The 26214-nt window shown below is 53.6% G+C and overlaps 3 protein-coding genes across 9 annotated transcripts in view; 2 read left to right on the top strand and 1 right to left on the bottom strand.

Moving 5' to 3' along the window:
- Positions 1–13015, top strand: LOC119709854 (ras GTPase-activating protein 4-like). Of its 6 annotated transcripts, XM_038158127.1 has the most exons (23): positions 1–146; positions 5180–5236; positions 5653–5766; positions 6062–6123; positions 6240–6369; positions 6648–6729; positions 6883–7014; positions 7093–7184; positions 7453–7576; positions 7683–7836; positions 8161–8225; positions 8424–8536; positions 8607–8793; positions 8987–9124; positions 9229–9543; positions 9620–9757; positions 9841–9976; positions 10043–10163; positions 10252–10310; positions 10952–11225; positions 11374–11463; positions 11558–11732; positions 12497–13015. In XM_038158127.1, exons 1-20 carry the CDS (start codon positions 82–84, stop codon positions 11134–11136), a joined length of 2469 nt encoding a protein of 822 aa, XP_038014055.1. In that variant the 5' UTR covers positions 1–81; the 3' UTR covers positions 11137–11225; positions 11374–11463; positions 11558–11732; positions 12497–13015. The 6 variants fall into 6 exon arrangements, with proteins under 6 accessions (XP_038014055.1, XP_038014053.1, XP_038014057.1 ...); XM_038158125.1 differs by having other exon boundaries at positions 6883–7184; XM_038158129.1 differs by lacking the exons at positions 10952–11225; positions 11374–11463; positions 11558–11732; positions 12497–13015 and adding an exon at positions 10433–10446 and having other exon boundaries at positions 6883–7184; positions 8424–8516.
- Positions 11092–13015, top strand: LOC119709858 (DNA-directed RNA polymerase II subunit RPB11-a). The gene is made up of 4 exons (XM_038158134.1): positions 11092–11225; positions 11374–11463; positions 11558–11732; positions 12497–13015. Exons 1-4 carry the CDS (start codon positions 11173–11175, stop codon positions 12530–12532), a joined length of 354 nt encoding a protein of 117 aa, XP_038014062.1. The 5' UTR covers positions 11092–11172; the 3' UTR covers positions 12533–13015.
- LRWD1 (leucine rich repeats and WD repeat domain containing 1) overlaps positions 12903–26214 on the bottom strand; it is a 16647-nt gene continuing 3335 nt past the window's right edge. For both annotated transcript variants that reach the window (XM_038158131.1, XM_038158130.1), the window contains exons 3-16: positions 25059–25293; positions 23736–23855; positions 22321–22473; positions 21523–21663; positions 20536–20877; positions 19785–19911; positions 19429–19538; positions 18747–18954; positions 17196–17268; positions 16960–17100; positions 16204–16298; positions 15468–15629; positions 14721–14845; positions 12903–13292 (exon numbers count right to left, since the gene is read on the bottom strand). In XM_038158131.1, coding sequence (XP_038014059.1) covers positions 13152–13292; positions 14721–14845; positions 15468–15629; positions 16204–16298; positions 16960–17100; positions 17196–17268; positions 18747–18954; positions 19429–19538; positions 19785–19911; positions 20536–20877; positions 21523–21663; positions 22321–22473; positions 23736–23855; positions 25059–25293 — 2173 coding nt within the window. In that variant the 3' untranslated portion in view covers positions 12903–13151. The remainder of the gene's footprint in view (positions 13293–14720; positions 14846–15467; positions 15630–16203; positions 16299–16959; positions 17101–17195; positions 17269–18746; positions 18955–19428; positions 19539–19784; positions 19912–20535; positions 20878–21522; positions 21664–22320; positions 22474–23735; positions 23856–25058; positions 25294–26214) is intronic.

Below are 26214 nucleotides of genomic sequence, written 5' to 3' on the forward strand. Positions count from 1 at the left end.
CGCTCCGCACATGGGCGCTGCGCTCGGGGCCGCGGGTTCGAGGCCGCGCTCGGCGCCGCTCGGCTCCGCTGCCCGCCCGCCATGGCCCGGCGCAGCGCCCTCTCCATCCGCATCGTGGAGGGCAGGAACCTGCCCGCCAAGGACATGTGAGTGCCCCCGCGGCGGCCGAGAGGGGTTCGGGGCGGCGGCATCCCGAGGGACTCGCCGCTTTCGCAGGGGTGGTGCGGGGTGTCCCCCCAACAGGTCCCCGATGGGGACACCACCCGCGGGGTGGCCTCAGAGCCTCCTCCCTGCTTTGGGGGCTTGCCCAGAATGGTTTGGGGGACCCCCAGCCATGCATGAGGTTTAGGGGCTCACCCCCAGGTGGGTTTAGGATCCCCTTTTGGGGTGTCACCCCTCGGGGTGTTCCCTCCAGGATGGCTTTGCAGTCGCCCCGCATTGAGGATTCCCCCCAGGGCGGCTTTAGGGTCCCCCCAGCAGTGTGTTTACTTTGGGGGTTCCCTTCAGGGTAGATTTGGGGTACTCCCCCAGCCGTGCATCTACTTTGGAGGTTCCCCATAGGGTGGCTTTGGAATTCCCCTTGCTTTGGGGTTTCCTCCAGGATGGTTTTGCTGTTTCCTTGCTTTGGGGGTTCCCCCAGTGCGGTTTTGGGGTCCCCCTGGCTCGGGGGGTTCCCTTCAGGACATTTTTGTGTGCCCCCAGCAGTACTTAGCGCTCTGGGGGCCCCCTCAGCAGGGCTGTGATTTGGGGACACCCCCCGGGATGGGGTTGAGGTTTCCCCCCGGGCTGTGGGATGCAGTGTTTTGGGTACCCCAAGCAGCGCTCCCACTCTGGGGGCTCCCCCTGGGGTGCCACGGGGCAGGGCTGTCCCCACCACCGAGGGACCCTCGCAGGGACCCCCGGACGCGCAGCAGGACCCGGTACCTCTGTCCCCAAAGGAGCAGGGGCTGCCCCGGTGCTGTGTCCCCAGCTCCATCCCCGGCTCCATCCCACCTGGCTGAGGTCCGGGGGCAGCCCTTGGCTCGGGATTTCCCTCCCAGAAAATCCCGGTGCTCCCCTCATCGCTCTGATCCTTGTGGGGCGGGATGTAGGGACAGCCCCGGGGTGGCCCCAGCCGCCACCACGGCAGCGGGAAGCTGCTGAGGAGCGCTCGGCAGCCGGAAAACCAGCAAAAATCCCTGCAGCCGTCATGGAAAAAGAGGATAAACAAGGAAAGAAACATGACTTTTTTTTTTTTTTTTTTCTTTTCTTTTTTTAAATCCCGTGTGTCAGGGCCTGATTTTTAAATCCCTTGGCACAGCTCCCCGCCGGGGCTGGACCCAGCACGGGCGGGCTCTGCCTTTCGGGGGAGCCGGGGAGCCGCAGCTTTCCGGACCGCTGCCTTTGGGACGTGGCGCTGGGCCGGGACAGCGGGGAGGGAAACCCGAGCGCGACCTTGGCCGTGGCTGCCCCGGCCCCTTCCCCGCTGCGCAGCGCCCCGGGGGATCCGGTTCCCTGCCCTGGCACCGCTTTTGGGATCGCTGCTTTCCTCCGGGGAATTCCCTCCGCGCGGCGTCCCCAGCTGGGACCCTGCCGGCAGCAGCCTGGGGTGATGGAGCACCCCCAGATCCCGAGGGGACCCCCCAGATCCCCAGGATCACCCCCAAATCCCCGGGGGGAACCCCCAGATCCCCCAGGATCACCCCCAAATCCCCGGGGGGAACCCCCAGGATCACCCCCAAATCCCGGGGGGAACCCCAGGATCACCCCCAAATCCCGGGGGGAACCTCCAGATCCCCCAGGATCACCCCCAAATCCCTGGGGGGAACCCCCAGGATCACCCCCAAATCCCCGGGGGAACCCCCAGATCCCCCAGGATCACCCCAAAATCCCGGGGGGAACCCCCAGATCCCCCAGGATCACCCCCAAATCCCCGGGGGAACCCCCAGATCCCCCAGGATCACCCCCAAATCCCCGGGGGGAACCCCCAGATCCCCCAGGATCACCCCCAAGTCCCCGGGGGAACCCCCAGATCCCCCAGGATCACCTCCAGATCCCCGGGGGAACCCCCAGATCTCCCAGAATCACCTCCAGATCCCCGGGGAGAACCCCCAGATCCCCCAGGATTTGGCTCAGAGAGTTACGGGAGCCCCCCCAGCTGAGGCTGCCAAATGTTCCCCTGGTCTTTATCCCAGGAAAGCAAGGAAAAGGATCTGCCAGATTTTTTTTTGAATGGTTTTAAATATTTTCATTTCCTTTATTTAGTATTGATTTTTTAATGTGACATTTAATTTCTTCTATTTGAATTTCTGGTTTATTATTTATTTATTTTATTGGATTCTTTGAAGGTTGGGATAATAAATAACGCAATTAATTTTTAATCTTTAATTTATTCAAATCTATTCTATTTTTATTTCAGTATTTTCACTTTTTACCTTTTTATTTCATTATTTTTTAAAATTCTTTTTTATTTGCCTTTTTTCCCTTTTTTCCACTTCTTTATTGTTAATTTCTTCACTTATTATTCCTTGCTTTATTTTATTGTTTTATTTTATTGTTTTATTTTATTATTTTATTGTTTTATTTTATTATTTTATTTTATTGTTTTATTTTATTGTTTTATTTTTTATTTTATTTTTTATTCTTTTTTATTATTTTAAAAAATTTTCTTCTATTTTTCTTCTATTTTTCTTCTATTTTTCTTCTATTTTTCTTCTATTTTTAAAGTTATATTTTACATTTTTCATTCAATTTTAATTTTGCTTTCCTTTTTTATTTCTATTTTTTATTTTACTTTAATTTTCCTTGATTTTTTTAAAATTCTATTTTTTTAAAAATTCTATTCCACTTCAATTTATCATTCCATTTTCCCCCTTTCATTTTCAGTTCCACTTTTTATTTCCATTTTTATTTGCTTATTCCCACCACCCCCAGGGCAGATCAGCGCACCAGTTAATCTTTAATTCCCTCCCTGCGCGGCTCTGCTGCCCGAGGGGCGGCTGCGGGTTCCTTCCCCCTTTCCCCATCCTGCCCGGGCTCATTTCCTCTTTCCAAAGCCCTTCCCCTTTCCAGCTGCTTCCCGCACCCAGCGGTGCCCGGGCCAGCCCCGCACCCACCGCAGCGCCACCAACCCCCGGCGACATCCCGGGAGGGGACGCGGGGATTGCTCCTCACCTGTCCCCAGAGGCTGCGCGGCGGCTCGGGCACCTCCGCGGGCGGATCCTGCCCGTGCTGGCTGCGAATCCCTGGAAAACGCCCTGGCCGTGCCGGGTGTCCCCGCGCTGGGTCGGGGCTTCGCCGCGCGTTGCCGGGCGCGGCTGGAGCCGTTCCCGTCCCGCTGCCCGCTGCCGGGGCTTGGCACGATGGGCGGCAAATGCAGCGCGGGGCTCCGCCGGACCGAGCGGGAGCGGCTCCCTGCGAACCCCCCTGGCAGGGCTGGCATGGAGCGGGAGCGGCTCCCTGCGAACCACCCTGGCAGGGCTGATCGGAGCGGGAGCGGCTCCCTGCGAACCCCCCTGGCAGGGCTGAACGGAGCGGGAGCGGCTCCCGGCGACCTGCTGCGCCCCGGCCCCGCCGGGAACCGGGGTGACTGTGCTACCCGGGGTCACAGCCCGGAGAAATCCCTGCTGCAGTGTTGGCAGGGCAGGGAGCCTCCCAAACCCTTTCAGTCCCCTCCAACCTCTTTTTAATCCCCCAAAACCCCTTTCAGTCCCCTCAAAACCCTTTCAGTCCCATCTCATCCCTTCTGAATCCCCCAAAATCGTTTTCAGTCCCCTCAAAACCCCTTTCAGTCCCCTCAAAACCCTTTCAGTCCCATCTCATCCCTTCTGAATCCCCCAAAATCGTTTTCAGTCCCCTTCAAAACCCTTTCAGTCCCCTCCCACCCCTTTTGAATCCCCCAAAGCACCTTCTGATTCCCCACAAGAACCCTTTCAATCCTCCTCAAAACCATTTCAGAACTCGCCAACCCCTTTTCAATCCCCCAAAACCCCTTTCAGTCCCCTTCAAAACCCTTTAAGTCCCCTCCAACCTCTTTTGAATCCCCCAAAACCCTTTTCAGTCCCCCTCAAAACCCTTTAAATCCCTTCTAACTCCTTTTGATTTCCCCAAAACACTTTCAGTTCCCACCAACCCCTTTTGATTCCCCCAAACCACCTTCTGATTCCCCCCAAGGACCCTTTCAATCCTCCTCAAAACCATTTCTGTTACCTCCAACCTCTTTTGAATTCCCCCAAAACCCTTTCAGTCCCCTCCATCTCCTTCAGTCCCTCCAAAACCCCTTTGGATTCCCCCAGATTCTTTCAGTTGTCCCCAAAACCCTTTCAATCCTCCCAGTAGCTGCCTCTCAGCCTCCCTATATTTGGGATGTGGAAATCACTCGATGCTTGGGGTCCCCCCACCTGTGCACCCTCCCTTTCCCCGGGACACTGCCTGACAGTGCCTCTGGGCTCGGTGGTGATGAGTTCTCCATGCTCCAAGCTGCTCTGTGCCAGTGGGATGGGAGCCACAACCTTTCCATGACCTTGGCCACCCCCCAGCTCCTGGCTCCTCTGTCCCTGGCTGGAGTCCTCACCCCTGACCCTGTTTCTGATGAAGCAGGACAATGAACTGTAAAACTGTGATTATTTTTTGGCAAGGGTGACTTGGGTTGTCCCCAGGGAGGAAGCATGGTCAAAGCATGGTGGTGGCTGCCCTTCACAGCCTCTGCATCCCTGGGGGTGTCCCTAGGGCTGTCCCCATCCCTGTGGGAGTGTTGGGGGTCTGGGGACACCCTGGGGTTGGAGGACGCTGCTGTGGCCTCACTCCCGGTGTGTGAAATTGGGCTGCAGGTGCCTGAAGCTGTTTCGGGGAAAGGGTGGGGTTTGTTTGCTCCTTGCCTTCCTGCGTGGAAGAGGAAAAGCCACTTCTGGCAGCAGTAGGACACAGCGGCCGGACACGCTCAGGGAGGAGTGTCCCCACTCTGGGAGCCAAGCCGGGGTCACCCTGTGCTGGCAGCTGTGGCCAAGTCCATCCCAGGAAGGCTCTGGCAGCCTCTGCTCCCCAGCATCACCCTCAGGGCTTGGTCTCTGCCAGGTCCCCGTTCTGTGGGGGCTCTCAGGGCTGGAGGCTTTGGTCACCCATGGCCATGAGAGTCCTGTGGGCTGGGTGGTGGCCAGGCTGTGGCTGGTGGCACTGACAGAGCTGTCCCTGGTCCTTCTAGCACGGGGAGCAGTGACCCATACTGCATCGTGAAGATCGACGATGAGGCCATCATCAGGTGGGTGGCCCAGCTGCCTGGCTGTTCCCTAAAACTGCTGGAGCCCCAAACCTTGTTCCTGGCAGGTGTCTCCGTCTGCTGCAGGCACATTATTGTTACGATTATTGTTAAGATCATTATTTAATATTATTTATCATTCATTATTATTGCCTGCTTTGGGCTGAGGTGCTCCTGCAGACACGGCAGTGTCTAACAGCTCATGGCCCCCCTCCCCTACACCCCACCCCTGTGTCATGCCAGCCCTACAAGACAGGACAAGGACAGGGACAGAGACTCGCCCCTGCCCCAGCCGGGTTCCAAACTCTGGGTGCTTCCCCCAGCCATGTGTCCCCAAAAGCTGGGAAGGTCCCAGGGCTGGGGAGTACCCCTGAGAGGGAGCCCTGTCCCCCGTGTCACCAGTGCCACGTGCCCCACAGGACTGCCACGGTGTGGAAGACGCTGTCCCCGTTCTGGGGGGAGGAATACGAGGTGCAGCTCCAGCCTGGCTTCCACAGCATCTCCATCTACGTCATGGACGAGGATGCCCTCAGGTGTGCTGGGGGCAGGGCCTCTGGGGACTCTGCTGGTGGCTTTGGCTCCCTGCATGCTCAGCCTGGTGCTGACACCAGAGAATCCACAGCTGGCCACGCTGCCCTGGCCTTTGGGATGCAGATGGGTGGAGTTATCTCCCAAGGATATTGTCCAGCTGGCAGCAGAGCGTGGCTGATGTGCTCCATGGGGACAGACACACCATGGTGGCTCCAGTCCAGGATCCCCCAAAGTGAGGGCTGTCCTACCTGGGCACCAATCCCATGCCGTGTCCTGCTTCCCACTTTTGTTTTCCAGCCGTGATGACATCATTGGGAAGGTCTGCATCACCCGGGACATGCTGGCAGAGCACCCCAAGGGTAGGGGAAAGGTGGCTGGGGGGTCCCAGGAGGGATCCATCTCCCACCCCTTGGACAAGCTGGTCCCGAGGGGTTCCCCAATGACCCCATTGTGGGGATCCCCCCTTTTCCCACAGGATACAGCGGCTGGATGAGCCTCAGCGAGGTGGACCCCGATGAGGAGGTGCAGGGGGAGATCCACCTGCGGGTGGAGGTTCTGGGCAGCCAGGGCAGCCGGCGGCTGCGCTGCTCCGTGCTGGAGGCCAGGTGAGAGGGGACACGAGGGTGACGGGGGCTGTGTGCAGCTGGGATGTGGGTGCTGAGTCCAAGCTGCTCCGTGACTCAGTTTCCCTGGTGCATCAAGTCCTTTGGGTTCAGAGCACCCTCCTCATCACCCAGTCGGTGCTGGGGGTGCTGGGGCAGGGTCTACCTCATTTGCAGGTCTTTGGGACAAATATCTTGAGATTCCCTGAGAGGGGAGGGCGTGACACGGGTGCCTTAGGTATTTTGGGAGGTTGCTGGTAAATTCTCCCTCTTCTTGGCAGGGATTTGGCCAGGAAGGACCGGAATGGTGCCTCCGACCCCTTTGTCCGCCTGCGCTACAACGGGAAGACACAGGAGAGCACCGTGAGTGCTTCAGCCGTGCCAGCCTGCCAGGGCTGCAGGAGGAATCAACCCACGGGGAAGGCCAGAGCCATCCCTGTCCCCCAGCATCCCCAGCTTGGTGTCCCTCAGGGACAGACCCACCCAGCAAGAGGGACAAAGCTGTTGCCTTTGCAGGTGGTCAAGAAATCCTGTTACCCTCGCTGGAACGAGGCCTTCGAGTTCGAGCTGGCCGAGCCCGCCGGGGAGAAGCTCTGCGTGGAGGTGTGGGACTGGGACCTCGTCGGCAGGAACGACTTCCTGGGCAAGGTGAGCCCCAAACCCTTTCAGTGTTGCCGGGGTCCTGCCCAGCTGCACACCCAGCCCGCTCCTGCCTTCCCCTCCCAGGTGGTGTTCAGCATCCAGGGGCTGGAGGCGGCGGGGCAGGAGGAGGGGTGGTTCAGGCTGTGGCCAGACAAGTCCAAGCCGACAGACGACGAGTGAGTTTTGGCACAGGGTGCTGGGGTGTGCTGGGGGTGGTCCCAGTGCCCTCAGGGGCATTGGGGAGGGGGGTTTTCCTGGGAAGCATCATCACTTTGGAAGGGTAGCCTGGGGTGTTGGGCCACCTGCTGCTTGGTGAAGTATCCCTCCATCCCTCCATCCATCCCTCCATCCCTCCATCCATCCATCCATCCATCCATCCATCCATCCATCCATCCATCCATCCCTCCATCCCTCCACCCACCCACCCTCCCCGTGCTCCTGCAGGCGCCGGGGCAGCCTGGGCTCGCTGCAGCTGCAGGTGAAGCTTCGGGACGAGACGGTTCTTCCCTCCCACTGCTACCAGCCCCTGGTGCAGCTCCTGTGCCAGGAGGTGAAGTCGGGGCGCCAGGTGAGGGGTCCGTGCCCAGCCCCGCTGGAGCACCCCCATTTCCCAGCTCTGTGCCGTGGTGTCTGCCTGCCTCGGGCTGCCACGTCATGGTGCCCCTTCCCTGCAGGATGGCCAAGTGCACCTGGTCACCCTCCTGGATGAAACCACCACGGCCGAGTGCCGGCAGGAGGTCGCCATCAACTTGGTCAAACTCTTCCTGGGCCAGGGGCTGGTCAAGGAGTTCCTGGACCTGCTCTTTGAGCTGGAGCTGGCCAAGCCCTGTAAGGCTGGAATGGGGAGTAGACCTGGAGGCTTCCTTATCATCTCCTGGGGCTGCAAAACCTCCAGGGCCCTTTGGGGGGATATTTTGGGAGTGATGGTTGAGGCTCAGCCATCACATTGTGGAATCTGTTGGGCTCATGCCAGCAGTTCGTGGGCTGAGGCTGGTGGAGGAGCAGGTGGTCTGAGGTTAGCAAATCCCCATGACCCCCATGGAATGGCCAGGGGGGCAGGGCACAGCCTCTGGGAATGACCCCCATGACTGCAGCTGCCCAGGGGTGACCTGTGGCTGTCCCCCAGGCCATGGACCCTCTCGTGTTTTGCAGGCGAGCCCAACACTCTGTTCCGGAGCAACTCTCTGGCCTCAAAGTCCATGGAGTCCTTCCTCAAGGTGCCACACCACCCAAAACCTGCTCCTCCCAGGTCATCCCGGCCCTGGGCTGCTCCCAGGGGAAGAACTGGGAGGGCTGCTGTGCTTGTCCCTTCCCCTGGGGGTGGGAGGCTGGAGAAAATCCACTGGGCGACCCCCCGGGGGTGTCGGGTGCCAAATCTGCGGCCCATCCCTGTCCCCTGTGTGGTTCCTCGGCAGGTGACAGGGATGCCATACCTGCACTTTGTCCTGGGCCCCACCATCACCCGAGTGTTCGAGGAGAAGAAATACGTGGAGCTGGACCCGGGCAAGGTGGAGATCAGAGATGTCGGGTAAGGGGCTCGTGGGGCGGCATGGCAGGGGTGGCCCCAGCGCTGGGGGTGACACTGGAGGTGCCCGCAGGTGCTCGGGGCTGCACCGGGTGCAGACGGAGAGCGAGGTGATCGAGCAGGGCCGACAGCACCTCCAGTCCTACCTGGGCGAGCTCCTGGACGCCATCGTCAGGTCGGCCCCGGCGTGTCCCCCCCTGATCCGCGCCGCCTTCCGCCAGCTCTTCCAGCGCGTCGGGGAGCGCTTCCCGCAGCACCAGGTCGGGATGGCGCGGGGTCAAACAGGGACATCCCCGGGGGACAGCGCTCTCTGGGCGCCGTCCCCAGCTGTGCTCAGCGGGGTCCCCTCTTGGGCAAGCAGCAGCCCCGGCCACCGGTGCCTCGCTGTTTGTGGGGTTGTCCCACGCTGGGAGAGACCCTCACGTGTGTTCCCCACCCCCTCGGTGGTCACAGCACGCCAAATTTGTGGCTGTCACCAGCTTCCTGTGCCTGCGCTTCTTCTCGCCGGCCGTGATGACCCCCAAGCTGTTCCAGCTGCGGGCCGCACACGCGGACGCGCGGACCAGCCGCACGCTGCTGCTGCTGGCCAAGGTGCGACAGGGGACACCGGGGCTGGCCTTTGCGGTGCCCGGCCGCTTCTTGCTGGGGCCAGCCGGGTCTCCTGGGGGTGACGCTGCCACTGCCGGGCTCCCCAGGCCATCCAGCTGGTCGGGAACATGGAGCCGGCGGCCGGGCGCGCCAAGGAGACGTGGCTGTCGCCGCTGCTGCCCGCCCTGCAGCAGGGCACCGCCCGCATGAGGGACTTCATCACCCGCCTGGTGGGCACGGAGGAGGACCAGGGCGAGGAGGAGGGCGAGGGGCGGCCCCCGCCGGCCGTGCTGAAGGAGGGGCTGCTCCTCGTGCACAAAACACGGGGCAAGGGGCCGCTGCTCGCTGCTGCCGCCGGCAAGAAACTCCACTTCTGCCTCACCGGGGAGTCCCTGAGCTTCGGCAAGAGCCCCGCAGCGGAGGTACGGCCGTGCTGGGGGGGCGGGGGGCGGCAGCGGGGTGGCGCTGACCCCCCCGTGTGTGTGTCCCCTCCATCAGCGTATCGGTGCCATCGCTCTGGGCGACATCCTGGCGGCCGAGAAGGTGGAGGAGAAGAGCTTCGGCAGCTCCCACGTCATGCAGGTGGTCTACCTGGCCACGGGCGGGCAGCAGGAGACGGCCTACCTGCAGTGCAAGGTGCGGCGGGGACAGTCCGTGCGGTGGCACAGCCCGCGCGGTGGCACCGCCCGGGGTCCCGCTGAGTGTCCCCGACCCCGCAGTGTGTCAACGAGCTGAACCAGTGGCTGTCGGCCCTGCGCAAGGTGTGCGGCAACAACCCCCGAGTGCTCCGCTCCTACCACCCCGGCGTCTTCCGCGGGGACAAGTGGAGCTGCTGCCACCAGCGCGACAGGACAGGTACAGGGAGGCGGCCCCGGGGGCTGCCGGGGTGTCCCCAGGTACGGTGACCCTGCTGTCCCGCAGGGCTGGGATGCGACCGGACCCGGCACGGCGTCACCCTGCAGGACTGGAGTGACCCTCTGGAGCCCACGGTGGAGGCGCAGCGCCTCTTCCAGCACCTGCAGGGCCTCCGGGGCACCCTCAGGTGAGCCCCAGCCCCGGGACCCCCGCACGGCCCCGCGGCCCCTTCCCCTCCTGCCAGGGGCCCGTCCCTCTCCTCCCGCTCTCCGCAGGGACAAGTACCGGGAGCTGCTGCAGCCGGAGCTCGCCCAGAGCGGCCCCCGCGGGGAAGGTGGGTGCGGGTGCGGGCTCGGGGGTCCGGCTGGGAGCTGTCCCCAGGGGCCACAGGGGCTGTGGTGGCGGGGGTGACCCAGGGGAGCTGCGGGGTGTCACTGTCGCCGCCCTGTCCCGCAGACGCTGCGCAGCCCCCGCAGGCCGCGGCCCCGGCCCTGCTGCAGCCGCAGACGTGAGGGCCCGGCCGCTCCCGCAACGGCAATAAAGGCACTTTGTACCCTGCCGCCTGTCCGTGTGTCTGCTGGGCATGGGGACGGGCTGGGCACTGCCAGCGCCCTGCTGCTGCCGCTGGTGTCACTCACACCGGGGACATCTCTTAGCGGCCTGCTGGTGCCATTTCTGGGGGCATCACTGATGACAGCACTGGGGGTTCTCCGGGTGATGTTACTGATGGTGGCACTGCTGCCATGGCTTGATGTCGCTGCTGGTGCCATTTCTGATGGCCCTGCTGCCGGTGATTCTGTCGGTACCATCACTGCTGGCTCTGCCGGTGGCCGGCTGCTGGCAGTGGCGGCAGCCCTGGACTCTCTGCCACGGTCCTGCTGGTGCCAGCTGGGCACCGCGGTGGTGGCTCCAGCGGGGACACCGCTGGTGGTGTCACTGGTGCGTGTTCTCCTCCCGGCCCGGCCCTGGCCGCAGCGGTGGCTCTGAGGCGGGAGCCGCCCGTGTCCGTGTCCGTGTCCGTGTCCGTGTCCGTGTCCGTGTCCGTGTCCCAGCGCCGCCGTCCCCGCTCCCGCTGGCGCCATTGCCCGCAGCGGCTCCTCCCGCCCGCCTGGGGACGCTGTGGGGCCGCGGGGAGCGCCGAGAGGGCGGAAGTGACGTAGCGGAAGCGAAGCGGCGGCCGCCATAGCAACGGCGGGATGAACGCGCCTCCGGCCTTCGAGTCCTTCCTGCTCTTCGAGGGCGAGAAAAAGTGAGGGGAGAGCCGGGGACGGCTAGTTAAACGCGGGGGGCGGCTAATGAAACCCTAATCAGAGCGCGGGGAGCTGGGGGTGGGGGGAGCCCGGGCCTTTCCCCGCAGGCCCTGGGTCGCTGACATCCCTGTATCCCGCAATCCCCAGGATCACCATCAACAAGGACACCAAGGTGCCCAACGCCTGCCTGTTCACCATCAACAAGGAGGACCACACGCTCGGGAACATCATCAAGTCGTGAGTTGAGGCGGGAGAGATTTCGGGGCGGGTTTGGGGCTGTCCCGCCCTTCCCTGCCCTTCACTGTTCGGGGTTTGTTTTATTGCGCTCCAGGCAGCTGCTCAAGGACCCGCAGGTGCTGTTCGCGGGGTACAAGGTCCCACACCCCCTGGAACATAAAATCATCATCCGAGTGCAAACCACGCCGGATTACAGCCCGCAGGAGGCGTTCACCAATGCCATCACAGACCTGATCAGCGAGCTCTCCCTCCTGGAGGAGAGGTTCAGGGTGAGGGATGCTTCTCCTAACACTGCTCGGCCTTCCTCTAACCCTGGCGTGTGTCTCAGAGCTGCTGGGTTTGAGGTGTACGAATTAAATTAATAAATCATTACGTTAAATTCAATTAAATAAATCAAGTATGAAATATTAGCAATTAATCTGTATTAAATTATTTTGTTATGAAATATTATCATTTAATCTATATTAAATTATTTTATTATTACATTAGTAATAATGTAATAATAAAATAATTAAGTAGAATAATAATTATTAAATAAAATATATTTTAAAATAAAAATAATTATAATAATAGTTATAGTTCATAATTATTACATATTAATAATTAAATTAATTTATCATTAGATTAATGTATTGAATAAATAATTAGTAATTATTTCAAGCTACCCTCCTTGTGTTGTTCTGCTGCTGTCAAAGCCTGGCTGCTTGTCTTTTTATTTTCTTTTTTTTCACTTCTCCTGACAAAACTCTGGGCCTGTATGTTCACTTCTCCTCCCTCCTGCTGAGTTTATTTATTGATTGAGCCCCTGAGTGCTGAATCAGGGAGGCTGTGGCTGAGGTGGTACCTCTGATGTGCTGGGCAAAGGCACTGATTTGTAAATAAACTTTGATTTTAACTGCAGCATTAATTCTCTGGGTGCTGCAGAGATTTCCGCTGTGGGTTGCTGTGATTCATGGCAGAGTCAGGGGTGATCAAACTCCAGCTCAGCAGCAGCTCCTGTCTAAGCATGTGTGTTTTTGCTTCTGCCTTACAGGTTGCTATTAAGGACAAACAAGAAGGAATTGAGTGAAGTGGAGCAGGCTGTTACTTCCGAGGCACAATGACGTGTTTGTTACTGGATGAAATACTCAAACCTCCACTCATGGCAAATATTTTCTCCCTTGTCCCACTGCTGTTTAATTTTTGACAGCAATATTTTGAATTTTGGTTTGGTTTTTTTTTTCATAGCAGACAGGCACTTTGCCAAGAGGATAAATGTCGGGTTGGATTTGGTGGATAGGTCATTAAAGTGATTTTTAGTTTTCTAATTGGAGCCTTAGGGCAAATATTTGTCCTGGGCTGTTGGGGAGGTTGCTGTGGGGAGGATTCCAGCATGAGAAGCTGCTCAGCTGTAGATGAACTCTCTGCTTTTCCTGCCAAAAACTCCAGGCACTGCCAGCTGAACTGGTATTTTGTTTTATTAAGTGTCATTTCTACAAAACAAATGCACAAATTGTGAAAACTTACAGTAAAAGAAACCGGATGTTTACAATGAACTGATGACTTTAACAAACTCTTACCTTGTTTGTTTTGTTTTTTTCTCTCCATCTGGCACATAAAGCTGCTCTAGAAAACGTTCATGGGCACATGGGGACAGTCACTAATACTGCACTAGGTCAAAGCACGGGGGGGAGCTGTGGCACAGGGGACTAGGACTTCTTCCAGATGGCTGTGATGTTCACACTGGTCAGCACGACAAGGTAGGTGAAGGCAGGGTCTGCCACCACGTTGTTCACCAGGATCTCGGGGGGCTGCTCCCCGTTCACCCGCAGCTCCGGCCACGCGAGGATCTGTGGGAGAGCACAGGGATGGGGACACACGGCTTGGGCTGGGAACACGAGCCGTGTGGAGAATGACAGAGAGAGCTGGGAGGGTTTAGCCACGCGAGGATCTGTGGGAGAGCACAGGGATGGGGACACACGGCTTGGGCTGGGAACACGAGCCATGTGGAGAATGACTGAGAGCTGGGAGGATTGAGCCACGCGAGGATCTGTGGGAGAGCACAGGGGTGAGGATGTGGACACACGGCTTGGGCTCGGAACACGAGCTGTGTGAAGAATGACTGAGAGAGCTGGGGGTGTTCAGCCTGGAGAAAAGGAGACTCCGAGGGGACCTTATCACTCTCTTCAGCCTCCTGAAGGGGGGCTGTGCTGAGCTGGGGTCGCTCTCTTTCTCCGGGCAACAACACACAGAACAAGAGGACGCAGTCTCAAGCTGCGCCAAGGGAGATCCAGGCTGGAATTAAGGAGGAAGTTTTTCACAGAAAGAGTGGGCAAATACTGGAATCATCTGCCCAGGGAGGTGGTGGAGTCACCGTCCCGGGATGTGTTTAAAAAAAGCCTGGATGTGGCACTTGGTGCCATGATCTAGTTGAGGTGTTAGAACATGGGTTGGACTCAATGGTCTTAAAGGTCTCTTCCAACCTAGAAATTCTGTGATTCTGTGATTCCGTGACATCCTGAGGGCTGCTGGAGCTGTGGGGTATTCCTAAAGGGGCAGGGTTTAGTGCACAGCTGCACCTCAGCCCCACAGGAACTGACTGGTGGCTTGGCAGTGCACTTCCAAAAAACCTGAGGAATCACAGGATTGCTGAGGTTGGAAAAGACCTCCCAGAGCATCAAGTCCAACCTGTGACTGAGCAGCACCTTGTCACCCAGAGCAGAGCCTCAGAGTGCCACCTCCAGGGATGGGGACTCCCCTCCCATACCTGAATAACCCTTCCAGGGAAGAAATAATGGAATGCTCAGTCTGATGTAGCTCCAGGGCAGTGGCTGAGAGCCTCTGGAGTGTTTGTGATTGTCCTTTCAGAGGGACAGGCAAGGGAACAGTGCCAGCCCAAAAGAGGACTGTCTCCAGAGGGAAATACTGGACAGAAAAAGGGTGAGTGAGCACAGGGAAGCAGTGAGGCCTTTCCTGCCAGGGAATGTTCACTCTGGCTTCCCTCCCTCCCTGGGGATGTGGTGCCTGCACAGCTGTGCTTTTGTGCTCCTCACCACTTTTTTAGGGCTGTTTTAGGAAGAGCTGCAGGGGGTGACATGCTGTGCAGCTCCTCATTCCTTTCCCAGTGAATGGCCTTGGCCACACTCTGGAGATTGCTTTTAATTATTTGTGAGGGTCAGGTGTGGAAACAGAAGGCATGTTCTGGGACAGGCCTGCTCAGGAGCCTGGGATCAGCTGCCCCGGGTGGAAGGGAGGAGCAGGGAGCAGCTCAGCCCTACCTGTGTGGGAGAGATCCTCCGCTCCAAGCGCTTTCCCTTCGGAGAGCCCCAGGCCGTGGTGTAGTTGGAGAGGTTGTACATCCACACACTGCCCTTCTCATCCCCACAGAACACGTACTCTTTTGCTGTGAGAGCAGAAGACAAAGCTGGGAAATGAGTGTGGAGCTGGGAGTCTTCTGCTGTACAGGATAGCTGCAGGATCCCAATGGAGGGTGCCATATTTCAGCAAAATTCACTTACTGGCACAACAATAGGAATCTACCTTACTCTGAAAGAATTCATTTGAAGATAAACCAGCTCTCTTTAGCGTAGAAAAGCTAGTGCTAAATGCTTTGGGATTTCTCCTGACTTCTTTTAGACTGGTTTTGGGAAGTGCTGACTGGATCAGGTTCGCTTGTTCCTCGTTAGTCTCCAAACCCAGCTGCCCAGTGTGTGACACCCCTGCCCACAGATGCACTCAGCATCCCAGCCCCGAGCTCTGTGCTTTGAAACCTGTGCAAGAAAGACTCCCCAGCCTCGACTGTCCCCACTTGTCAGGCAGAAGGTGCAGCTGTAAATATTTGTTACTGCTGTTATTTCCACCCAGCCGGTGCTGGAGCTGCACTGCAGCGCTGCAGGGGGGAGAGCAGAGCTCTCGGCTGGGCTCTGAAATCCAGGCCCCTGCCTCCAGCTCCAGGCTGCTCCCACGGATCAAAGGAGAGCCACGGACACCTGGGCAGAGATTACCCAGGAAAGGAGTGCTCCTACCTGGGCAGGTGCTGAGTGTCAGGTAGGACATGTCTGTCGTGGACCACTCCAGCTCAGCCAGAATAACTGCAGACATTGTCCGTTGGCATCCTTTTCCCTTGGCATCAAAAGACTTGCTCCAGCTCCACAAGTATATGCATCCTGGTTTGGAGCTCTTGGAAACTAGGGAAGAAAGGAAGAGAAAGGCTGTGGCAGCTGCTGGGAAGTGCATTGACACAGAGGTGCTCCATCCAGAATATGGATTTCAAGCCATGGGATCTGATCCAGCAGCAACTGTTTGCACCTACTTTGCCTTATTTCAGGATAATTGGAAGTGGCAGAGAGATTTTCAGTGCTATGCTTATGTTCCTGAGCTGCAGAACAAGCATAAGCTGTTCAGAAAGAGCCAGGCCATGATGAGAAACCCCCAGTTCCCCTGAAAAAAATACTGTTGCCACCAGCCCTTGAGCAGAAAGAGACTCTCCCCCCTTCCACACTGGCACTGCTTGGCCATGTGTGCTCTCAGAGATGTGTCCAGCTGATTTCTGTCCTGTCCAAGCATGGGTTTGCATTCTAGGCCACGTTTTGGGGAAAGACAAGTGACTCTGGGAGACAACTCCATCCTGTGCAGCCCCCCAAAAGCTAAAGAGGTTGTCACACCCCTTTCAGCCCCTCTCTGCTTGTCATGCTGGCTTCACCCTGCACATGCTGAAGTGCCCCACTGTTTGTGGGATTGTGCTGTTGTGTTTATACTCACCAACAACATCATCGTTGAGAAAAGCCAAACCGTCAACCCTGTGAGATGTTGTCATGCTTTCCTCACCAGGAAACTGGAATATGGCTTCAAAAGGCCTAGAGCAGGGGGGAAGGGTGAAATCAGCCAAGTCCTGAACAGCCAGCAGTGAAAGGGCACCTGGCTGCAGAGCCCAGAAGGAAATCCGTGTGTTAGTGAGTCTCTTGCCAAGCTCAGGTGAATTCCCAGTTGAGTTTACCCTCTTGGTCCCTTGGGTTTACTAGTACAGCAGAAGCCTGTTTGCTCAAGAGATTGCTGCACTCCATCAGCATCAGGATATTTGTCAGCAGGGCATGACTTTACTTGCTTCTTCCTCATAATTTTGTCCTGAGCTCCCACGGGGTCCCAGTTTCCTGGGTTACCTCACGTACCAGGAGCAGGGGAGGCCTCACCGTGAGCCTGGAAATCGATCCAAAAGTTTACACTCCGTTACACTACCTGGAGATGGCACGCCCTCAGGTTTTGGGGTATTGGATTACACTCCTGCCAGCCTTCCTGCAAAGCAGCCTGCAACGCCTGCAGCTTTAATACAAGCTCTGCACAGTCCTTGAGCATCGTGCTCCTATTTTTTCTGGCCACTCTGGGAAGGGGAGGATGTTTTAAGTTTGGTAAGATGTGCTGCTTTTGCTCAGACCTCCTCAGTTAGAAATCAAGCCTTTGCTAGGACTATCCCTTCTTGTTCTGGAAAGCAAATGCACACCCCCAGCTTGTGGTTCTCACCTGCTTTTTTGTCCCTTATCCAGTTTTATGTTCCAGGCAAAACAGCCATCTTCACAGCCTGCCAGCAGGTACTGCTCTGGGCAGGTGGGGACCAGGGCAATCCGTAGGGGGATAGAGGCCGTTTCCAGCACCAGCAGCTGGCTAAAAAAAAATGCAGAGAACAAACAGTTAAGTGGTGCTGTGATGTGATACTTACAGGCTCTTGGACTGGCCACATCTGGTTTTTGAACCTTTACCTTGCTTTGAAATTGTAGTCACAGTCTGGAATCCCAATATCCCAGAGTGCAATTCGCTTGTCATAGGATGCAGCTGTGGGACACAGAAGAGAAGCAGGTAGTGACACTGCTGCTCATCTGGCTCTTCTCATGCTAGCTGGCAATTCTGCCTGAGTCACAGTCACCCTCTGAGGCTCCAGAGAGCTTACTGAAGCACAGCAGCAGTCCCTGAGGCTCCTGGCCCAGCACTCCCAGACATTGTCACACACGCACAGTCAGCTCTCAGTGTTCTTATCCTGTGCTCTAAGAGGGGCAGATAAAACAGTTTGTTTCCTGCTGTCCATTACTGAGTTGTGGCTTCACAAGGTCTTTAGTTAGTGGCCCTCTGAGCTCATTTCTGGTCAGGGCTCCTAGTGGAACCTAAAATATGAATTCCAACCTCTACTTTCAGGCAGACATCACTTTATTGCACATATCCATGGCTTACTGTGTTCACATCCACAGCAGCTCCCACTGGGAAAGGAAGGCACTCACAAAGGGTGAGGAACATGTCACCAAGCTGATACACTGGAAGCAGAAACAGTTCTAACAGATTACTCTGAGTAACCTGGACCTTCATCAGATGGCAACCCTCAAATTCAGAGTTTGTTGGTGTCCCCTCCTCAAAAAGGATGCAAAGAATCCCCCCATTAATTACTCTAAATTTTTCTATGAACTATAACGAGTCTTGCTGTCCACAGCATTATATGGCTGTGCTACCAACCTCCTTATCCCTTCCACCACCCTCCTTATCCTTTCCTCTGCTTCTGCTTTTGGCACTCCTGAGCTTCTTCTTGAAAAGTATCCCCTATTCTAAAAAAAAATAAAAATCCACTTTTAATGGTTCACGTAGCACTTTAACCACTCCAGGATGTGGGCAATTGTAGGAAAGAGAAACAATGAGCTGTGGGGTGCAGGTGTGGCCTGAATGGCTCTGTACCAGCTCACTGTACAGCCTGACAATGCAGTTGCAATTTGTAACATGATGGTTCATTACCAGTCCGTGAGCCACAGCCTCTGTGGGCCCTGTGTGTGGCAAAGCTCTCCCTGACATCAGGACCTGAATAGAAATCTGTCGAGGCATAGAACTCACATTAAAAAAATCAAAGTCAATTAAGCACATTGTTGGATAAAATGAAACCAAACAGCCCATAATAGGCTGCTGTGCTGGAGGAGAGCCCTGCCACTGCCTGGCTCCCAGCTGCCTGCTCTGCCATTCTTCTTACTCATCCCTGTGGAACAGATCCACTACTGGGCTTGTTTGTGGCTAACGAGTGCGTGACAGCCACCCTGAGAGCCACCAAGGGAGAAACAGGAGCTGCTGCACCTCAGCTAAAGAGGCAGGCTCTGGCTAAAACAAGCTGCTCCTGCTGGAGATTGCTGCCACAGGAGAGTCACAATGTTCTCTCCCTAATGCCTGTCCGTGCCTTTTGTTCCTGCGTCCCTGCTTGCCCTGGTGATGATTCCCCTTGTTGAGGAAGCCCTGACTTTTCCACATCAGAACTGAAACCAGGGATTCTGAGGCAGACTTACTGAAGAGGTGGGTCTCCTGGGTTGGGCTGAAGCAGACAGTAGCAATGGGCTTTTTGTGAGCCTTTATCTCCCCATAGCAGAAGTCAGCTGCCACGTGGATCAGTTTGACAATGCCTCTCCTCCCTGCAGCTGCCAGGATGTTGTGAGCTTTCTTGCGGCTGTCGCTGATCACCATTGTGAGGGTTGTCCATGCAACACTGAAGAACTCCTGGGACACAAGGAAAACAAGGCTGGGGTGAGAGAGACCAGAGAGCAGCCAGCAGGGTGGTGGCTGTTAGCTCAGAGAAAGGACAACTGTCACAAGTGCTACTCAGGTGGAATGACACGACTATTTAAGATGGAGCATCAAAACTCAAAACAGCTCTCAGAAGAACATAAACTACAGAAAGAGGATGTTTATTCCTCTGTGCTGTCAAGCAGGCTCAGCAGCCAGCCACACCTGTGTGAGGACTGGCAGGCTAATCTCCTAAACTAATAAAAAAATAAACCCAAACCAGGCTAAAAGGATAAGCAAGCAATTTTTACTGTCTATCTTCATCTTAACACCTGTCCATACTAACACTTTCAGACCTCTTTGTTATATGTATTATCACAGACTGTAATTATTACAGATTGTGGCATTCTAATCATTACAGATTCTGCTATTCTCATTCAATGCTTATCCTTCCCACTCCCAACCCACCTCTGTAGCCACTTTATACTTTTTCAGCACTGTCCCTGTCTCACAATCAATCAGACAGACAGATTCCCCTCCACAGGTTGCCACGGTTCTGGAGGAGCTCACAATGGGATCTGAAAGAGGAAAAAAATGGGTGAGAAGTTCCCAGGTGCAGGGATAACACACGAAGACTGCAGCTTATCACTGCCTGGTGCTCTCCCAGTCTCCTGTTTTCAAAGTCAAAGGAGAAATATGTAAGCAAGTCTCTTCCTGACAACGGAGACTACAGCTTGAAGGAGCAGGGGTCTAAGGCATGGAGTCCGCTGGGATTCCAGAGCCAGGTGGTTCTGGGAATCCTGCAAACCTTTTTAAGAGCTCACCTTTCCTGGCTCCAGAGTCTAGCACTGGCTCGAAGACACAGGACCAGAGCTGCGTTTTAAAATCCTCACGGCTGTTGCCTTTACTGTGACACTGAAGAAAATGCAGTGGTTCTGCACTGACATCCTCCTACAATAAACCATCCACATTTAGAAAATTCATTCCCCTGACATGGTTTGCCTGTGACTGCCTTGACAGAACCCTCTGCTGAACACAGCGATCTGAGTTAAACTCAAGTATTTTTCAGCCCGTCTGTGCTATGGAGAACAGGAGAGACTGAGGTGCCACAATGCTCAAGACTCCTAAAGCAGCAGGGAACTGTTTAGCAAAGATGTGCCCAGCAGACCCCAGCAGAGAACCCCATTTCCTACAGCAGAGAAACGTGGAAAACCCTTTAGATCCCCACTGGCCCGAGCTGAGGGGGAAACACCTTTCCCCATGCAGCCCCTGAGTTGAGAGCAAGGCTTGCCAGTCCATTTCTAAGCACAGGTTTTCAGTGCACCACCTCGGAGCGCTGGTCCATCCATCCCCAGAGGGGATCCACTGGGGTCTCCCGGGGGGGTTCCTTCTCTGCCTTGATGCCTCTGAGAGATTTAAAACAATGACAAAAAAAAAAACCAAACCAAAACTCACAATTTATTTGGCCAACCATGAGCTCCAAGCTGTGCAGAGCTCTGAAGAAACCTGAAGGCAGCTCCTCCCACTCTAAACCAAGAGGCCCAAAGCCAGTCCCAAGGCGGCTCAAGGACGTACCTTGCGCTTGGAGTTCTTCACAGGGGTCAAGGTAACCACGTTGTTGTCCTGCTCCTGGCTTTTCTGTTCCCCTGTCATCTGACTGGATCTTCTGTTGCTTTGCCCCTTGGGAAACTGCTCTCCATTCTTCTGTATCCCTTCAGCTCCCTGCTCAGGAGTTGCTTCCTTGGCCGATTGGTTTGATGTTCTTGGTTTATCAGGAGCTGGGTCATCCTCCACATGACTGGATTTTTTGGGATTAACTGCAGCCTCCTCCTCGGTGTTTGCCTGGGTCTTGGACCTCTTGTTCCCAGAGCTTGATTTTGAATGATTTCTTTTCCTCTTGCTGGGTGTTACTGTGACCTATAAGGCATGTTGTCATGTTGTCAGGTTCTGCAAAAGGTTTTTAGCTTCCCCAAGCTGTGCAGATAATTTGTAAGTCAAAGACATTAATTATTCAAATGCAAGTATCCTCCCACAGTTTCAGACTGGGTTCCAGGAATCAGACAGCCCAGAGCTGCAGGGTTCCTAGAGGCAGGAGCTAATGAAAACCACACAGCCAGCCTCCTTTCCAGCTCCCTTTCCCTGTCTCAGTTATTTCAATTTACATACAATGTGGAAAAACAAATCTGGCCTATGGACCATAGGGGTTCAGTCTGCAGCCATTTCCAAGCAGGCAAACACCAGCAGAGCCTGGCCAGACATCAGCCCAGGTCTCTAATTAAAATATCTCTTCCTAGAAGAGAGGTGGAGTGAGTAGGACTGCACTCATGAAATGTTTTTGGTCCCCTATGAGAATGGAAGCTCTCTCAGGGAGCAACTTGACCTTCACATTTCTGGGAAAGCTTCAATCTGGCTGTAAAGAAGAGCCCTGAGCTGTTGGATACAGGCTGGAGCCTGAGACTGCCCCTGTGGTTACCAATGGGTCATAAATGTGAAGTGACAAGAGCTGCTGAATTCCCAGGAAACAGAAAGAACATTGCTAATGTAACTGGAAAAATCACCTACCTGAGCCACGTCTTCTGCAGCTTCCCTGGGGCTTTCTGTGCTTTCTTCCTCATTCTCATCTGTCTTTTCCTCTGGTTCAGTATCAGAGTTTAACTCCAGACCTAGTGAGTTTGCCAGAAACTCTTCTGCAATCATTTTCACCTGAGAAGCAAACATGTAGATATGTTAAAAAAAATAAAGACGACAACAAAAAAGCCACAGCATGTCAAGCTCTGATGTGTCATGGCACAAAGAGCTGCTTTGCTGAGTTTTTAATATCTGCTCCCACTATTCTGTGTGAATTTCACAAGTGGTGGAGGAGTCCCCAGGTGACATTACATAACCCAAGAACTTCACTTTGTCACGGGCATTCAGAGTACACAGCTGTGGAAACAACAGCACAACAATAAAACAAGTCAAAGGAGAGATGGAAGTCTCAATTGTATGTATGAACAAACAAATAAATGTTACAAACTAAATGGTAACTACACTTCTGTCATTATCTTTACTCTTCCATCAAGAATAAAAGTTACTATTAAACTAATTTGCAAATAATTAAGTATTAAGGATACTGCAGTCTGATTAACGAGAACAAGTATCATTATTGCTTATGAATAAAAAATAATATTTAATGACAGCCATTTCAACTTGGTGCGCATTTAGTCCTGGTAACTGCTTTACAAAGCAGTGAAGAAATAGAAAAATTATACCACTCGTCAGCAAGAGCCCCCAAAGCCATGGAGTGCTTTAATGCAGCCCATGCAGAAGCAGGAGCAGGGGCCTTGCCTGGAGAACAGCAGGGTGTGGGGTGTGACCTACCCGCCAGCGGGTGAACTCACTGAGTGAGCTGGGCCCATACACCACATTGGTCTGTACTGACTTCAGGAAGTTTTTCTTGATGGACTTCACCTGCTCAGCTGTGTGTTTCTCAGGGAGCTGGTCACGGAAGAATTTTTTCCAGTGAGCAGTAACCTAGGCAGAAAGACTGAGTTTACTCAACAGAAAAGCACAAGAAAACTTGTGAAAGCATTTAAGAAGCGGCCAACCCTGAGTGCTGCACCCTACGTGATGGAATCACTTTTATTTATTTATTCATGTTCAAATGACTTCAGCTAAGGAGAAAGTCAGTTCCTCCGTACCAAGCTGGAGTGAGTGTGGCTCAGCAGACACTGGACCCATGGACCATTTAGAGAGACACCTGGACTCCAAAAGGCTGCTGACCTACAGGATGCTCACCTGCCAGCACAGCTTCCCGTTGGAGTTTCTGGTGGGCAGTAACACATCCATCAGCAATTGGACCCAACAGACATTTTTACATTGACACAGGACTAAGAACTGGGCAGGCAGCTACAAATAACATCAGGAAAAGGCATGAGGGCAGAGACACCACAAAAAGAACAGCACAGGGGAGTGTTTGGTGTCTCGTTAAACAGCCATGATCAGCAGTCTGGGACAAGAGGCTGAGCAGCTCTCACAGAGACCCTCTGAGGTTCCAAGGTTTTATGCAGACAATGCTCAGCACAACTTATCCCAATTTCCAGGATCTGAGTTTTCCCCCACTGCTACACAAAAGGAATTAAGAAGATCAATTAACTAGGATACAAATGGTAAGAGCAGTAATGCACAAGAACAGCCAGCCAATCAAACCTTTTTCATAATTGAACAATAATTTTGCTCAAGATCACAATGATGCCTTGTGGGGACAATCTGTCAGGAGCTAAATTGTGTAGACAAATGAGTGAAAATAGAGTTCTAAACATTCATACTGAAGTAAGAAAGAACAAATCCTTGTTTCTGGTGAATGCTGCTGGAAAAAGCAGGATTATCCAGAGCCTGGTTTTGTGCTCCCCATTTTTGGGGCCTGGACAGTAACTTAAATTAGATGGGGAGGTGTTTGCAGCTGTTCTGGCAGAACCAGGCTTCTCCCATTCCTGAATGATGATCAGAGTGACCTGAAAAACTACAGGATCAGACCCAGACCCGCTTGGCCCTGCTCCTGTCACTTAAACCAAAGGCAAATTGCCTGCACAGAGCAGGTAGAGCAGATGCCAGCAGTGGCAGAGAAAGCAGCTGTAAGACATTTCCTGGGTGGCCCATTCTGCAGGCTGGGCTCAGATCACACCACAGGTATTGCAAACCACTTGAAGCTCGTTTGCAGCGCTGTCGCTACACTGAGCACATGATTTAGTTATTTTTGAGGTGTTTAGAGGTTAAGGAAATACCCCACATCTTACCTTGCTGGTGAGCTTATGGCTGTTGGCACGCCTCACGTGGTTGGCCAGTTTGGTTATGTCCTTGCCATTGAGCAGACGAAGATTTTGCAAAAGAAACATTACTTTATAGTCATCATTGAGCTAGAAAGAGAAAACACTGGAGTCGCAAAATCTGTACACGTGGTACATGCTTTACCTTTAGTCCTTGATTAAAATACAGCCTATATGAGAATGACATATTTAGTAAGGAAAAGTGATTTCATAAAATCTCCTCAGGATTTTCATCTTGAATTTCACATTTTAGGTGTGAATTAATGTTCTCTATGAGTTGGGATCCTAAACTGCAGACAGAGCTGCCCAGCCCTCAGGCAGTGCTAACATCCAGCACGAGGTGGGTGCTGTGTAACTGCTCATCTGCTGGGCCTGAGTGCAAGGCTGGGAGCTCTGTTCACAGCCCTGAACTCTAACACAGGGGAAGGCCTGTCCTACCTCCAGTCGAGGAATTCCAGCAGGAATTCCTTGGGTCAGATATTTCACCATACACCACACACATACCAACAGTGTGCAACAGCAAATAAGCACGTGGGGATGGTGAGTGGCTGATGCCAGTTTACAGCACAAGTAAAATCAGTTTTGGATGTTTGACTTGTGCAGTCACCAGATCCTCTTGGGAAAAGTCAAAACCTAAACCAGACTAATCACCAAGTTTAAACTCTCATCTGAGGACCCAGTCTGCTTTTCCAGAGCATAAAGGGCACTAAAACGAACACAGATGTTAGGAAATAAAACTAGCATTAGATATCAGGAAAAATATTTACTGTGGGGTGGTGATGCACTGGCACACGTTGCCCAGAGAAGCTGTGGCTGCCCCTGGGTCCCTGGGAGTGTTTAAGACCAGACTGGATGGGGCTCTGAGCAACCTGGTCTAATGGAAGGTGTCCCTGCCCAAGGCAGGGGGTGGAACAAGATGAGCATTAAGGTCCCTTCCAATCCAAACCAATCTGTGATTCTGTGTTTCTGTAAGGACATCTCTACACAGTCATTCCTGTATTTTACACCATGAACATTTTTAGTATGAGCATGAGGTACTGTACCTGATAAGGCACCTAAGACAGGACTTTGGCCTAGACAATCAGGAGCTTAGGACACAGATTTTAATATCTGAGTGGCTTTGAGCAAGTCATTTCTGCAGATTGAGAAACAGTGGCACAAAGTGTTAAATGTCACAGGGCTGGCTGCTTTCTCAAATGCCCTGGCACTTGCTGCCCAAGAACAATATATAAGAACTTTGCACAACTGCTGCTTGTTTGCCTCTCTGTTTAATGAAAGGAGGGGGTAACTCACTGTCAAGTACACATTGTTCTCATAGGTCAGCTCCTCGAGCAGGGGGAACTGTTTCAGCGCAGTTACATCTTCCAGCTTGTTATTGTTGCAGTTCAGGACACGCAGATCAGGGAGGGTTAGGCTGTTGGGAAATCTGTCCAGTAAATTATCAGAGAGATCCAGTTTCTGCAGGTGCCTCAGGCGGGAAAACAAGCGCGGGTCTAAATCTCCAGTCTTCAACTGCAGCTTGGACAGGCTGAAAACAAAACCAAAAAGCAAAAAAAAAACCCCATGAACTATCTGTAGCTCACTGGAGGAACAAATGCTGATTTCATGGCAGTCCCACCTGTTGGCATCTCAGTCCAGCAAAACTCACTGGGTACAACTGACCAAATCTGCTTTTTCTGGTGTGTTGGTTTTTTTAGGGTTAACTTAACTATCTCTTGAGTTATCACTCCCTCACAATGGAAGCACCATTTTGTTAGGTTTTAAAATTTTTATAAAGATTAAAGAACTAAAAAGTGTTTAAAAAAATTTTATTCTATTATTAATCTCAATAAATAGTAAAACACAAGAGGTGTAAAACTCAACACCATTCTATCAAAAGCTAACTGATTTCTTAGTTACAATACTTTATAAATGTTTTTCAACTTATCAACTTTCTATCAAGTTTTTAAGAATTTCCTACACTGGTGGCAGCATTCTGGATTGGGAGCACACTGTGGGACAGGTGATGTGTCTGAGCTAACAGCCACCATCAGAGACTCAGGTCTGCCAAAGTACAATTAACCTGCAATTCAGATAATCTTTTAGGGGTTACTGAGCTGGCTGGGAGCAGTAAATCACTAGAAAAGTTCTTATTTTATATTAAAAAAATTACCACACCTCTACAAGGTTTGGTATTTTATTCCTGTGCAATGTTGATCCAACCAGACAAGCTGTGGCAATTCAAGACACTACACTCTCAGTCTACCCAGTCCACAGAAGGCACTGCAGTCATTATTTCATTATTGGACATTCACATTCCTTATTTCACAGTTCATGCAAGTGCAGAGTGTGTCCCCAAATACCTGGCTGTTCTCAAAGTACTAACTTGACCAAAAAATGTGTTTTTCCATTTTTTTTTGTAAGTTTTGCTGCTATAGTGAGTTTTACCATGGGTAAATGCAGAAATTCA

Source organism: Motacilla alba, chromosome 19, assembly GCF_015832195.1.
Source record: "Motacilla alba alba isolate MOTALB_02 chromosome 19, Motacilla_alba_V1.0_pri, whole genome shotgun sequence".
NCBI classification, from domain to species: domain Eukaryota; kingdom Metazoa; phylum Chordata; class Aves; order Passeriformes; family Motacillidae; genus Motacilla; species Motacilla alba.

Bases quoted from the DNA above. Each gene is read 5' to 3' on its own strand.
- LOC119709854 (XM_038158124.1), top strand. From the start codon at position 82: ATGGCCCGGCGCAGCGCCCTCTCCATCCGCATCGTGGAGGGCAGGAAC. The intron at 6,370-6,647 runs GTGAGAGGGGAC...TCTTCTTGGCAG, and splicing joins TGCTCCGTGCTGGAGGCCAG to GGATTTGGCCAGGAAGGACC. The intron at 7,837-8,160 runs GTAAGGCTGGAA...CGTGTTTTGCAG, and splicing joins GCTGGAGCTGGCCAAGCCCT to GCGAGCCCAACACTCTGTTC.
- LOC119709858 (XM_038158134.1), top strand. From the start codon at position 11,173: ATGAACGCGCCTCCGGCCTTCGAGTCCTTCCTGCTCTTCGAGGGCGAG. The intron at 11,226-11,373 runs GTGAGGGGAGAG...CGCAATCCCCAG, and splicing joins CTCTTCGAGGGCGAGAAAAA to GATCACCATCAACAAGGACA. The intron at 11,733-12,496 runs GTGAGGGATGCT...TCTGCCTTACAG, and splicing joins TCCTGGAGGAGAGGTTCAGG to GTTGCTATTAAGGACAAACA.